At 38.3% G+C, this 15,217-nt stretch overlaps 1 protein-coding gene across 3 annotated transcripts in view; it reads right to left on the reverse strand.

Annotated features, from left to right (window-relative positions):
• Nucleotides 1–15,217, reverse strand: part of AFTPH (aftiphilin) — a 45,517-nt gene that overhangs the window by 15,800 nt on the left and 14,500 nt on the right. For all 3 annotated transcript variants that reach the window (XM_021389821.1, XM_021389822.1, XM_021389820.1), the window contains exons 3-6: nucleotides 5,983–6,134; nucleotides 5,334–5,460; nucleotides 4,955–5,011; nucleotides 2,639–2,761 (exon numbers count right to left, since the gene is read on the reverse strand). In XM_021389821.1, the coding sequence (XP_021245496.1) occupies nucleotides 2,639–2,761; nucleotides 4,955–5,011; nucleotides 5,334–5,460; nucleotides 5,983–6,134 (459 nt within the window). The remainder of the gene's footprint in view (nucleotides 1–2,638; nucleotides 2,762–4,954; nucleotides 5,012–5,333; nucleotides 5,461–5,982; nucleotides 6,135–15,217) is intronic.

Raw genomic sequence — 15,217 nt, forward strand, 5'->3', positions numbered from 1 at the left:
AACTTCCTTGACGTATTCTTTTGACAAGTTAAAACCTTGTCATTACAGCTTGAATGGCCCAGAAGGAGATTTGCTCACTGTATTTCCACGCCCTAAACAACCCAAATGAGAACTGCTGCAGGGAACAAGGCCAGAACATACAGAATTTATACAATAACTAGGAAAAGTTATCGCAGCTGATTTGCTTCTTTTCTCCTCAGTCACTTGATTTCAAATGCTGTTTTAATTTTTGCATGCTTTCCTCCATTCATCCACAACCTAAAAACTATGAAGATATCTCTGTGATTCTACAAATGCTCCTCCCACCTTCATTTTTGCATCAACATAGTATTTTTTTTCCTAAGTCTTATTTCATCAGCATCATACACACACAGAGCCACTGATCTGTATACAAGTCTCACAAATGCTAGGCTGTCAGCAAGAGAACTTTCCTTCTTTCCGAAGCAAAGCATAGAACTCTATTAACCAAGATCTCTCTTTCCAATGAGGAAGCCAATATTCCGACGTTTCTGCATACAAGCATGACCCATCACCATCATTTGAAAATGGAAGAACTTAAGACATTTCAACAGATTAATGTGTAGTTATTTAGTTAAGCTTAAATATGCGTATAATTGTACCTAAATTATGAGTGTTTAGAATATGTAATTTTTGGGTCCGCTAAAATTACCTACTATATTTCCACTGCATATTAATTAACATCTACAGCACAGTTCATAATTAAATGTTTAGGAAAGTTTGGGTACATTTTCTCAATATCACTAAAAAGCAAAATATTCCTAAAAGGCAGCCTGTGTGAAGTGAAGCAAACTTTATTTTTCCAAAAGCAAGCTAAAACCATCAGGCATTAAGAGAATATAATGCCAAGACAGAAACAAAGTGTCTGAGACCACAGTTGATTGTCCATGCCCAGAAGCTTAATGTCATTCAACTGCAGCCTCTTAGTGTTCTTAAAGGTTAGAGCTTTAACTCACCTCTTTTCTGAAAGCTTATTTTAGTATTTGTCTTTCATGGAAGAAAATAATCTAAGGCCAGCAACGCAGACAGATACCACTAAAGCTTTTTCTATGTATTGATAGGTCACAACTGTTGAACTAAAATGGACTTGTGAGAATAGTAAGCTAAGGGACAAGAAAATTAAGCAATTGTGACGAGTAATTGGATAGTCTGCTATGGAAGTACCCAAAAATACAAAACACTCATGACTAAAGGAAAATCTGGACTTTGATAAGTAGGGGTTCATATTTCCAGCGCTCAGCATTAGGACTGCCAGGCAACTAGGAAGATGGGATACATCAGAGATACTGCTACCCTAGGCTCTTGCAGGTCTCTATGCTATAGGGTTTAATCTATGCTTCTCCCAGTAAAAACTTAAACTTTGCAAAGAGCCAGTGAAATTTTCTAAATCCATTCAAATATACACGTTAGACACTTGATTTCTTCAGCTCAGAGTGGTTGCAATAATCTTAACTGTTATCTTTTTCTAATATATACCTCAGCTGCTCAGTTCAACTACAGGATTCGTGAGGGTCAGTAGACAGAGGATGTGTCACCAAATATGTATAGTGCTTTATAATAAACAACCTCAGTACTGAGCCCACCAACTTACTGCTATTCCACAACGAAAAAGATTTCTCCATTGGTATAAGTATGCCAGTCAGAGCTCTGCACTACAGCAAAGCAACAAGTGCCAGGAAATCACTATACCCAGAATTAAGGTTAGGTATAGCACAAGGGTAACTCATTCTGGAATGCCTTCAATCAGAAGACACAAGCACAGCAAGTAACCAAATGCTGGGCAGATTAAGCAAGACCTGTGCTAAGGAGAGACAAAGCTGACTTTCTCTGAATACGTGCCAAGCACCGCTGTAGTGACATGGAAAATTAAATGTCTTTGCATATCCTGCTAGCTAGCTAGCTGCCAACCAGACATACTACGACACACAACATAAAAGGTCTTCTAATATCAGAATACCAGAAAAACAAAAAACCCAAAAAATTTTGAATTCAAAAGCTCACTCCTAAGCTCCTCTGAACTCATTCTGTATCAGGCTTAGACAACAGAAACCAGAAGTGACTTTGAACTGTTCAACAGATAATTATTCACAACAATCTGACACAGAACTCAGATAATAAAAAAAAAAAAAAATCAGGTACTCATGCTTGTAATGATTGTACCCAGAATCTCTTTCCAGGCTACTGGGCTGGTTTTTTTATGTTACTCTGAAAGAGAAAGGAAAAGGAAAAAGCATAAACAGTATACCTGGAAATGTAATCATTAAAAAAAACAACCAAAAAAAAACCTAAGCACTGTCAAACTACGATAAGATTTAGATAAAGTAAAGATAGAACATGAGCCAGAGGAAGGACTTTTAAACTAACTTGCTATATACCAGTAGATATCATCAGGACTCTTAAATGTTGGCCACCAACTGCTGTAGTCTTATGGGTACTCGCTTCCAGTCACACATGAAGAGTAGATCCAACAGTATGTCTTCAATCTGATGCAACACCTGCCCTTTACATACAGGTGCCTTTGAAAACTTAAATAATTAAAATATGAAGGAAGAGGCAAGGCATTCCATTACTTCCCTCATTCATTCTTTTTCTTTTCTCCCTCTCTCTCTGTTTTTTTTACCTGGAACTGATCAGATGCACATGTGTTCATCTCTGGTGATACAGGAGGTGTCTGTCCTATGGAAGCTATTTTTTCTGCTGCAGATATTGGTTTCAAGGGTTCCTTGGTAGGCTCAAGCATACCCTAAAAATAAAATAGAACAGAAAAAAAATCACATGCCTGCATGTATACATACACACGCACATATAGATTACAAGAAGTGCAGACACTGGAAGGGAGTGCATTCATTCTGTTTCAACAAGTAATTCACTCAGAAAAAAAAAACCAGTCAAATTATCAGTTTGTAGAATGATCCTAAGAGCCATAACTACTGACATGGCCAAAAATGCATTAAAAAGCATTAAGAAAGTGAACAAATACTACTTCTTTTATTTACTTTAAACAGCCCAAACTTCAGCTTTTAGTTCAAAAGCTAAAGAGCTACAAAAGATGACTGAAATCTTTGATCCTCCTGAACGAAACTAAAAGTCAAGAAAAGCCTATACATAGACAAAGGTTCACCCTGAGATAGGCAAACCACCTCTGAACACTGAAGTATGTAAAAATAAAACCACTGGATTTGTTACAAGCATGTTTTAAATAATTTCAGAAAATCAGCTACCAAGATAGCTGTCTCACAAACATTTCTATAGCATGCTAGTGGAGCCTGGAATTTTACCACCAACCAACTCTTCTGGACAGCACAGAAACACCTGAAGTAGCGCAGTAAGACAAAGAATCAAGCCACTTCACTGGGAACATCATCTCCACCCAACTTATCATGTGCTTAAGTACATAAACAACTTAGGAGATAATTCATCAGCAACAACAATCCATTGCAAAAAAAAAATTGCATGTCACATTCAAATAGTCACAAATACGTTACATGAAGAAAACAGCAGTTGCTCTGAGATGCATTATCTCCTGGTTTAGCAGAATACCATGCTTACATCCAAAGAAGTGCATGAGCTGACCTTGATATGTGAGAAAACAACTGCGCTGGGAATTAACTACAGAAGTCACTCTAGGAAATTAACCTACAGATTAAATTACACTAAGCCAAAGGAAACTGTAACCCTTTTATATTCAATTTGTGAATGACCATATTAAAAAGAACAAACACATTCTTTTTTTCTAAAAAGCTACACAAACATACATATATAAAATACATAGGCAGTACTACACAAACTAGCAAAAAAGGCAAATCTTATCTTCTGAATAATCTTACTGTTACTAACAACAAGCAAGAACTGCAGAGCATTGACTTAGGTGAAAACAGCTGATCCTACTACAGCAAGTTACTTGGCTTTCCTTCACAGTCTACACAAATCTAAATTACACTTGCTATTTTTATTTAACACTAGGGGCAATATAACAATACTTTCCATAAAATATTTCTCCTATGCCTAAACAGTCTATTGGCTTGGGAGCAGAGTGCAGAGGCAGGAAAGGAAGAGAAAAGGGAAGAAGCAGAAAAGTTAGGAAAAGAATAAAAACGTTTCAGAAGAATGGGAATTCTCAGGAACCACAGACTCCATCCCTGCAAGTTTTTTAAATTTATATACACATCCATATGTGGGTCCCTTATTAATACATATGTGGGTCCTTTGTTAATATGCCAGTAACACTGCAAAACATTCCTATGCTTCTCTTTTCATCTGGGGACATTAAGATGCAATCAAGTAATTAATAAACAGTCTCCCAGAGAAACAGCTGCATGAAGAGGAACGCTTCAGAGAGTTGAGAAAATTTCCTGCACACAAGAGAGGGAGTATCGTAGCTGCCCACCCATTCCTAACCTTTCTTTAAAGCATCTGGTCTGAGTGCCAGGGCTTCCCACAACTGCTGCTATGCATTGACATTTTGATTTATTGTGATGTTCATTCATTATTTCTAACTACTATTTAACCATCTAGTTTCCTGCGTCAAGTTTCAACTGACATCTTTACATCTCTATCTTGTATTTAACAGTTAAAAATCAATAAGAAGAACTTTTTATTGCCACTTACACATTCATATAATACTTTGATCAATTTTTCTTTCTATAAAATGCTTAGACTAGCTAGCCTACCATGTTAGATAAATAGTTTGCTTTATGAAATGAGTAAATCAATACTTTTTTCATTTAAAATACTAAAACACGTGCTTGCACGCGTATTTCACAAAAAAAATTGCGTATTTCATTATTCTTTTGTACAATTTCAACTGATGCCTAAACCATAACTGAAGTTACAGACACATCTTCCATCATACTTGGTGCTCAGTGCTATTTAATGTATTTCACTATATAATGCTGTGGCAACTATAAAAAAAAACCAAAACACCGAGACAGCTTACCAGTCCTGCTGCATACATGGGTACTATGACAGGCTGTTTCTTGTTGCCTGTAAAGAGCTGATAAAACAACAAGAAAATTTTCTTAAGAGGTTTTGCCACACTGTTTTAGTGATTATAATATTGTTTCAATGTTGCTTCAAACTTGTATGAGATTAGTAGAAGAGAACAAACGTTACGTTAAACACAACGGTTAAAGTAAATGAAACTTTTAATATTAACAGGACTTGTAAGAACTTCAAGTTGTAAGACAGTATGCCATGAAAACTTATGTTTAGCGCAGCTATACAATTAAGAGGCAAGTATTCATACAGAACCACTTCGACCTAATACTACATTTAAAGCAGCTCTGTTATTCAGAAAGCTTTATTGACAGACTCACAATATTTCTCGTGTCGATTCCCAAGGAGCACAAAAGCTTTTTGTTGCTGTGGGAGCCACCCCACTGGTATCGCAGTCCATACGCATCGTGGATATCCTGCAGCTCTGTCCACACATCCGTCAGCTCCCTGCACAACCCATCATGAATTGAACATCACCAACAGGAACAGCAGCTTACCAGCTTTCAACTTTTATTCTCATTTTCAATACAAGTGTCTTCGTGTACATTCCAATTAAACTTACACACAAGCACTGACACTCTGGGGAACCAAAACTGCACAGTGTTCTCCAAACAATTATATTTCAGACTTCTAATTGGAAAATGATGTCCACAGCAGGCAGAACAAGGCCTACTTAGATTTCACCATCATACCAATAAATACAGCAATTTACAGCAAGTGTAACTAATAAGATACATTCTGATTATCACAGAGACACCACTTAAAAGAGATGCTGCTGACTAAGTGAAATATCCCTGGCACAGCGCAATCACTGAAAACAACCATTCCGCTAGATGGCTCATCTTACTCAATACTTTTTAAAAATAATCAATGGAAACAACTCATCTTGAATTACTGCTGTATGTTTTACGTTCCCACATAAGATATATTCCTAATTCATTTCAAATAAGCGCGTTAGCAGTTTCTTACCCAGTATTTGCTGAGGTCTCCTCAGTTGCTGTCTGCTTTCCACCCGCTTCCAGCAAATGATTCAAGGAAATTATTTCTTTTTCAATTTCAAGAACAGGCATGGAAGGAAAACAGACTTCAAATATTCGTTCCAGACGACATAACAACGTTGTCTGTATCAAAGAGAAAGATATTTTCACCAACTTTTGTTAACTGTTTTAAAGAAAATTAGTCTGAAATTATAAAATTAAGATGGAAAACAATTGGTGGCTGATGCAAAGCTTCACTTACCTCAAGCTACAGAGCTGCCAGAGAACCACATGACTTGGTTACCCTCAAATACAGGCCATTAGTTATTGAGAAAGAGTAAGGGTCTTACCCTCTCTGAGTTCTTACAGAAGAGTTCAGAAAAGATCTTACTAGTGAGTTACTCTTTGTTACAAATTAGCAACAAATGTATGCAAAAAATTTTAAGTAAATATAGCTTAATACACGGGGAAGTCTCCAATTCTACACACTAAGAGTTTTACTGAACACATTTTTGGTACTGAGTGTTATCTGAAATTGGAAAACAGGTAACATTTCATTTAAAGACAATGCCCTTCCATCCAAACTTGATATATAATGCGGATTCAGAAGACAGACTCACTTGTTGTAAGAAGTATGTAGTTGAAAGCCTCACAAAATTTAGCTCAAAAATAAAGAGCAAGAACATTTATAGTGCAAAGACTGCACACTTCCTAAAAAAAAAAAAACAACCTATTGGTATCAATGATTCGGATGTAGAAAAACTATAATCCTCAGCTTCATTTCCTATTACACATAGAATTTATCACGCATGAATTCATCATTTAACAAAAAACCCCAACTTCCAAATGCCTTCATTCCTTGCCCCCAAATCTACTAATATGCTTTCAAACGTTTGAAGCTGTTTAATCTAAAAAAGAAGAATCTCTTTCCTCCCAGCAGTTTGCCTTTCCTCATGTTCACAATTCTGACAGTTGATGCTGAATGCTGTGATCCTGCAGGGCTTAAAAGCCTACTCTAGGAATGTTTCTGTCCTAGCCAAACAGTTTTAAACAAACAACAAACAAACCAGCACCACCAAAAAAGCCCACTAAGTTGTATTTCAGCTGAGTAAGAAGCCGGCTAGAAAGCAGCATGGTTTGCACAACCACAATTTTCTCAGCGTTTCTCTCATTGGACCATCATCTCGCTAGCTTAAATTACAAACTCAAGATGGGTAGATAAATACAAATACTCAAGGAGTTTTGTGAGATGGCTACAAATCTATATTCTACAGTTCTGAGAGCCTGCACTTCTCTCGACTACTGCCACAATCACTCCAGCTGTGTAGGATAAGGCCTCAGAATTATAAAGAGCATGAACTTGTACTGATGATTTCAAAGCATTTTAATACCACAGTGTGCACTGGAGAATGCTCAAACACGTGCCACCATGAGCCTTGACAGCTGGATTTAATGCTAAAAGCAAACAAAAAAAAATCTCCTACTAGCACAATAAAAAAAAAGCCAGAATAGTAAGCTTTTTTCTTTTTAAGTTCCTTCCTTAAATTTCTCCCTTCTCAGTTGTATTTTGATATAGCCACTGAATTTCAGCTTCGTTACAGCTGTGTGAACTGTCTCAGACGGCAGATGGAGCACGGAAACAGAACATGTTTTTTTCCACCCCCTGTTCAACCAGTTAGAAACAGGTAACCAGTAATCCCTTATTTATTAAAAAGTACCAACTGCAACGTACGCTCCTAAAATGAATCCTAAGCCTCTTCTTTAATGTACTTATTTTTAATAGAACAACATGAATCTCTCTTGCTCACACTCACCTGGGGTTCCTCAGCAGGCACCTCTGTGATTATCTGCTGCCCTGTATAGAGGGCAGCACCCAGCAGCCCTAATGCCTGCTGTTCTGCGGGGGATGTGGAAGAGGAGCTGAGTAGGCAGCAATCCCCTCGAGCATCCATCCTTCAGCATGTGCCAGCAGAGCTGTGCCTGCAGAGCCCTCCCGTGGAGACGCAGCATATTCCAGCAGTAGCGCTACATTCATAAATACAAACCTCAGGCTGAGGTTTTCTCTTACTGTTGAACTTACTTAAGGTTCAGAGAAGGTAGGGTTGTAGGAGGACGTTATGTATTTTAACTAGACCAACCAATACAACTCGGACACACGCTTAGGCACACAGAGCATCTGCTTCACAGAAACCATCTACAGCATTTCCCACCTGAATTTTTGTTTTATTTGCCTCATCTCTTGTCTCACTTCAGCAAACCATATACAGCACCACATACAGCACCAAACAACACAGAGGCAAAGATTAAACAATCAGAACATCACCATTCTTTGTGATGGAGTAAGATGAGGACTCAGGATTCTGTTGTCCCTAGCCAGCTCCTAACCACAGAAAGCAGGACAGTTAGCTTGCTTACAACATCATCAGTTTTCATACCTGCAAATATCTATGTGCCTGCCATACAGGGACAGCCACCAGATCAATTATAAGGCATTTGCAAAGCATTATGTCAAAATGCCATTATTAACATATTAGCAAATGACGTGAATTACACAGCATTCCTGACTCATTTTTTTCCCCTCCTCTTCATTTTCCCACTGGTATTTTCTGACTGTAGTGAGTCACGTTCCACAGTGTAGCATTTTCTTTTTAGGTTTAATCATGCCTTAATGCCCAATCACTTTGGCCATACAGTACTAGTTACATTATTGTTATAATACCTGTAGACTGTTTCGTATTAACTGATCAAAACAAAGACGCTCATTTAGTATAACTAAAGGTCATTCTGGATTCTATCTCAATGCTTCAGCATACAAAAGCATGCCCTACTTAAGTTATAAAAAATAACTCTGTCTACAATGTCAGCTGCTATTAATGTACATGAATGGGTGAAGCTCCCTTCATTTCAGTAATACAGGAGAGAAACATATTCCTAGAGACAGGGAAGAGTCAGAAGGAAGGCATTGTATCGTGACAATAGGAAGGCATCAAGTTTCTTGAAAAAGATGAACATTTGAGAACATAATAGTGACTGAGAACACACTTAGATAATGAAAGAATTTAGAGAAAGTCTCCATGAACCAGCTCAGAACCCAATTTCAAATTTGAGCTCAAAAACTATGCCAAAATTCCAGGCACAGTTTTAATTATAGCATTCTCTGCACTTCCCTTCATCTTTTCTAAGTCTCCAGAAGTGCTCAGCCCTTACTTATATATAGTAGAGAAGAACTGTTTCCATAGCAAACCAGAATAATTACTTCTATGTGTGCAAATAGACAGAGGGATGAGTGTACGTATGTACATATCTCTGGCAGAGGCAATGTCCCTCAAGGAAGCTTTTCTTCTAATTGTTAAGGAAACACTGCACTGACAGTGCCCATGTACTGACGGCATTAGCAAGATTTTGAATTAATTTAAGCATTTCTCTCCTACAAACCTTGTTCTATTGTTTGTAGAAAGCAAACTAAGAAAATATTACTCGTGTCACGGACAGTAGGAGCATGACTTTCAGGAAGAGAAATCCTCTAAGAATTCAACATACTTTGAGAAAACTTCTAACTTCCAGTACCCACACGCCATACCACCAAGTAACTCCCAAAATATGCCTTCTTCATTAGGGATAGAACACTCTTCCTAGGCTTATATAATCATTCTCTTAAAAGAAAAAACTTTCTTCCACTTTCTGAGAAACTGAAATATTTGATACTTGAGAATTCTGCACTGCAGTTTGACAAAAGCAATCCTTACAGGCACCTACGAAAGGCGGCCAGAGCTGCCAGTCTAAAAATTAACTTTGATTCTCCAGCAACAAATTCAAAACTCCGTAGTTTCTGTGAGTGTACAAAAGTTCTTGAGAAATATGTAAGATATTTGGCAGTTAACACCCAAAACAATCAAAATATCACAGACGTAACAGACTTTCGAGTGAGAACTACAGCCACAGGGTTAGAACTTATCTTCTGGGCTGTGTCAACAGAAGAAGAAAGATCCAGACCTCTGAGCTGGAAGACCAAAGTACGTGGTTTACAAAATCTCTTTTTCCTCTCCATCACAAGCCTACGGAAGCCATGCACTCCCTCCACACGCCAAGGCTAACATGGCCATCGAGCAACCTATTCCCCCCTAGCTTTCTGCATGTGAACTCAGCAGTGATGACAGCTCACTGCCACTCTTCAGAGCTGTGCAAAGAAGAGATGCTGCAGCTTGCTGTAAAGACAATATATTTGGGTTACGCTATGTAAACAGTCAACATGAATCAAGGCTTTCACCATACAACTACTTTAATACTTCTCCAGGTGAAGGGTCACGTTTATTTCTCTAACGTGCAGGCTCTGCTTAGCAAACAGAGCACCTTTGTGGAGCAGTGGGAGAAGAGCTACAGGCAGAAAGACACCTGAGCCAAGAGGAGAAGCAAAGCTTACAGACAACACTAGCTTCTAGTGTTCTAGAAACTTCTCATGATTCCAAGGTGGTGGCTTCTCTCTCTCCTCCCCTTGAAAAGCAGTTACATATAAGACAGAAAATTCTTAACAGATAAAAACCAAAAGGAACTGTTTCATTTATACTTACCTTCATTCACTACTACAGTGAATTTATAATGGAAATAGAGGTTCTAAGCTAAGATTTACAAGCCAGCATGAGAATGCTACTTAGTTATTCAATCAGTATAATGCCACAAGAGCTAAAAAAAAAAAAAAAAAAAACAACAACCAAAAAACAAACAAAAAAAAAACCCTGAAAACTCACCAAAGGAGTAAACTGTTACTGTGACAAGAGTTGTAAGAGTGGTAGTTCTAAATAACCCCCCGGAAAACATTTTTAATCAGTAACTATAAAGCTCTCAGTCTGGCTGCAAAGCAAATCTGAAATTTTAGTGGCCTGGGGAAGAATAAGACTTCTCAGCATTTTTACTGCCTGATGCAAGAGTTATAGACCACAGGGAAGTTAAGTGTACAAATGTGAATCTGTCTCCCTTCTCTAGCTGAAAAGCTCATCCTCTCCCTCAGCTGAAGAATGGAGCAAGTCTTACACTTTCCATGAATGCAGAATGAAGCTTGATGGTTCTCTCACTAGACTGCATAAAACTTGCTTCTTATTTCAGTCAGTCCTGCTATTCTGATCTAGTGGTGGTGTACTAATTTTTCAACCAGGCTTGGAGTTCTCCCAAATGTTACTTTTTTTTTTTCCAAGAGGATGACTCTCCACTCATTGGCCAAGACAAAATAATCTCAGCATGACAGCGATCCAAAGTTCTCCTCATCTTGAAGTACGCTTGTGGCTTAGTAACTGTACATCACCCACACTGATCAACCTGAAGAGGAAGAGCTCCAGCACACAGGCTCTCTAACCTCACTTTAAGGGCTGTTTCCCCTTCTCCCTCTTCCAGATTTGTTAACTCTCAGCTGAATCAGGGAAGACTTTCGGCCTTCCAAGCAAACCATTGCTCATCTCCTCCTCCTCTAGAAATGTTTGTACTCCTTGAACGTAGCTGTGCAGTCGTTTCACCCACCCCCATGACTACTGTAGGTAAAAACTGCTCTCGTGCTTTGCTTAATCCTATATATACTGTTAACACAGTACTGCAGAATAACCCCCTCAGCTGACTAATGCTCAGCACTATCTCATCCAAGAAGCTGCACTGTGAGCTTTATGTTCCTTGTAAACACGTGCTACATGATCATATAAAGCAGATTAATGCATAAAGTGCAGTATAGATTTGCTCAAAACTTGTTAGATCAATCAATTCACCCACAACTACACCCTAAATCAGTTTCAAAGAACTCAAAGGCAGGCCTATATCAAACACAAGCCTGCAGCTATACTGGAGCAAACTACTGTATATCTTCAGCTGAAGAAAAACATGACGTGATTAAGGTACATAGCAGTATTAAGATGGGTTCAAACAGTCTGTAATATCTGTGTTCTCCAGCCTCAGAAGTTGGAATGTAATGGATTACATATCATTTCTGTAATTTTAACTGAACGCGATAAACCCATTTGCCCAGAGGGGTTGTGGATGCCTCATCCCTGGAGGAGTTAAAGGCCAGGTTGGATGAGGCCCTGGGCAATCTGCTCTAGTACATGATCTAGTAGATTGCAACCCTGCCTGTGGCACGGGAATTGGAACTTGATGATCCTTGAGGTCCCCTCCAACCCAATCCATTCTATGATTCTATATCATTACCTTTTCCTTCCACTAGCTAATGCTAGTGAACAGAAGAATCCAGCATATTACATATAACATATTTCCAATCATACGGAGGCTTCTGAGAGCCTTTTAGGCCAAAGGCAAAGGAGAAAAGACTAAATGATCTTTTTGCTACTAGAAGTTACTATATTAGGCTGTTTTTGTGACCTTTTCCCCTTACTTTCTTCTTTTCTATTCTATATTTTATAAGGAAAATCTAGGTTAATTAGCTGAATTCAAGTGAAGTCTACTTATTAATTAAACATTATACCAAATCTACAATTTTTAAAACTGCTTGACTAACGTGCACCTTATTATCAGAAAACACAACATTTTGCTCTATCCTTCCAGAAAGGAGAGAAAAAAAGCAGTGCATGAACAGAGAAGAAAATATGCAGAGACAAACGATGAGGGAACTTGAGCTAGCAGTAAACTCCTTTCGTTTGCTCTCTGGAAGAATGAACACTGTTGCATATGTCACTTCCACATTTATACAGTAATGCTGCTGATTAAGTATATTTTTCAGTTTTCTGCTTTTGCAAAGAACTATGTTAGGGTCATTCTGTTTATACACCATTTAGAAGTATTACACTACCACACCACAGTGAGCCTTTCAGCCTCAGCATTACAGATTAAGCGTACACAGTATCTTGTAAATGATCCCAGTTTGCCTTCAGAGTATGCCAAAGTTTCAGTTTTCACATCTATCTCGAGTGTCTAGCACATGCAGTATTTCTCTCTCTTAGCAAGTACTTTAAAAAGGCTCTATTTTGTGGTTCGACCTCAATGACATCCTTTAATCATAAGTAAGAAAAATTAAACTCAGCTTTTGATCACTTTTCTAGTATTCAGCACTTCAGGTACTGGGGCTATTAGTTAGCTCATGTTGACTCAATTCATCTCAATATCCAGAACACACAAGGCAGTGTTTCTCGTTGCAAAGTACCAAACTACAGCTCCTTGGATTACAAACAGAATTACTAAAGATTAAAACAGAGCATTTTTTAACATGGGCAGATTTGGAAAAGTCTTTTGAAACCCTAAAGCTCTTTCAGAACACAAAATAAGCTTGCAAAAATTCGTAACTATTGTTTTTAAGAGTTAATTGATAAATAATGTAGCGACTAACATTTGTTGCAAGGCTGAGGCAACTGTTGCGTCACAGAAAACTCATCCAGCTCAACTTCCTCTGTAGCTTGCTGGTGCAAGACAGTAAACTCCGGGTTGTACTTCCTCACTTGCAGAAAAGACAGAATATCACTTCATCTCCAAACAGTCCCAGCTGACCGAAGTATAACGAGGAAGAATGAATAAATCTTTAGTTGGTTTAAAATCCAACCAAATTTCTGTACGACTTTATGACAGCCCACCCAAGATCTCCCACTGTAACTGAGCTTGTTAGCACAGATGTCGAGAAGGGAAAAAACATTACAGGATCTCTGTCAATTCCTCTTTTATAAGAATTAACACTCACAAGCGTTTTCAACTGAAACTCCATCATAAAATTATGGAAAACTGTAAGAAAAAAATAAATGTTGGAAACTTTCTAATTAGTTCTTGAAAGCATGATTTAGCAGAATACTGGATAATTTACAAGAATAACCTCCACACCCTTTGTTAGATTCTGAACGATCTCTTTCAAGTGGAAGCAGGAACAATTTGGATTAATTGCACTAATGACGTGAGCACTCTACAATTTAATAGGTGAATGAACAACAGAGCAGGTAACAATAGGTTTGTGCTTTTGTCTTGAGAACGGGACCTGCTCACTCAGGTAGTCCCCAGCAACTGAGGAAGGTTTGGCATAGGCACAAAAATCCATCTGCTGGTTCATCTGAGACCCTTTTTCGGCCTCACAAACTCAATTTGAAATTTGGTGTGTGAGTCACTGAACAAAACAGGAAGCAGGAAGTGTCAGGAGTCAAGGCTCATACCTTTTAATGTGACAAGAACTCAAGGACAAGCCCTAAAAGCTCTGTTTTGCTTGCTTATGTTTGCAAAGCTCTGGCTGTCACAGCCTTCTTCTGAAAATCCATTTTGTCTGTCATTGGTAAGAAACGTAAAGAGGAATGGCTGTCACCAAGTCTACAGGAGATCCTGCAAGAAGAGACTTACCTCATTTTCTTCTGTTGACAGAGAAATTCCAAAACTTTTAGACAGTTACTATCATCAACCCTTTACTGCTGGTGCTGCTACACGTTTCAGAAAGAGAACATATTCTAAACTACTCACCTGGAATGACTTGATTAAAAAAAAAAAAATCAAGAATCAGAATTTTAAAGCCAAATTGCTCTAAATTTTGTATAAGGTAGTACTAAATCCTTATACAAATGTATCTATGAATGAACAGGCACAAATCTCAAAGATGACTTGTGAAAAGACCTAAGAAGGAATTAATTTAGGAATTAATACACATTTAGCAGCTAAGGCAGAAAACCTAGGAGGTAAGAAACTATCCTACTTTACCATCCACCGAACTCCTTACTGGATACAGCAGCATCTTCAAGAAATTATCAGTCCAGTATTTGCAGTGTTGCTATGATGTGGGGTTTACCACTATTGACGTCCAGGCTGGACGTGGCTCTGGGCAGCCTGGTCTAGTGCTTGGCAACCCTGCACTCAGCAAGGGGGTTGAAACTCAATGATCTTGGAGGTCCTTTACAACCCAGGCCATTCTATGATTCTATGACATAACAGAGACTCCCAGGAGTTGGAATATCAGGGACAGAACTCAACAGGCCATATTTAATGATCAAGTCAGTGACAATTTTGAAACAAATAGCAACAGCGCTTGCCTGCAAAGTCAGATACCTTCTGATCACGCTCTCTAAGCAAATGAGCACAACTATTAACAAACTGAATCATTTTTAATCAGATTTTTGAAGACATGGTAGAGAACAGTGCTGAAAGAAGTTGGGAACTAGTAGCCCCAGTTTTCAGACACTTATTTTATGCCTATTTAATGAAAAGGAAACATCAGAGGGCTCCCAAAAAAAGCCATAAACTATGAAGCAAAGGAAGAAGTATCACAGGCTCTGAAA

This window comes from Numida meleagris, chromosome 3 (genome assembly GCF_002078875.1).
Source record: "Numida meleagris isolate 19003 breed g44 Domestic line chromosome 3, NumMel1.0, whole genome shotgun sequence".
NCBI lineage: Eukaryota > Metazoa > Chordata > Aves > Galliformes > Numididae > Numida > Numida meleagris.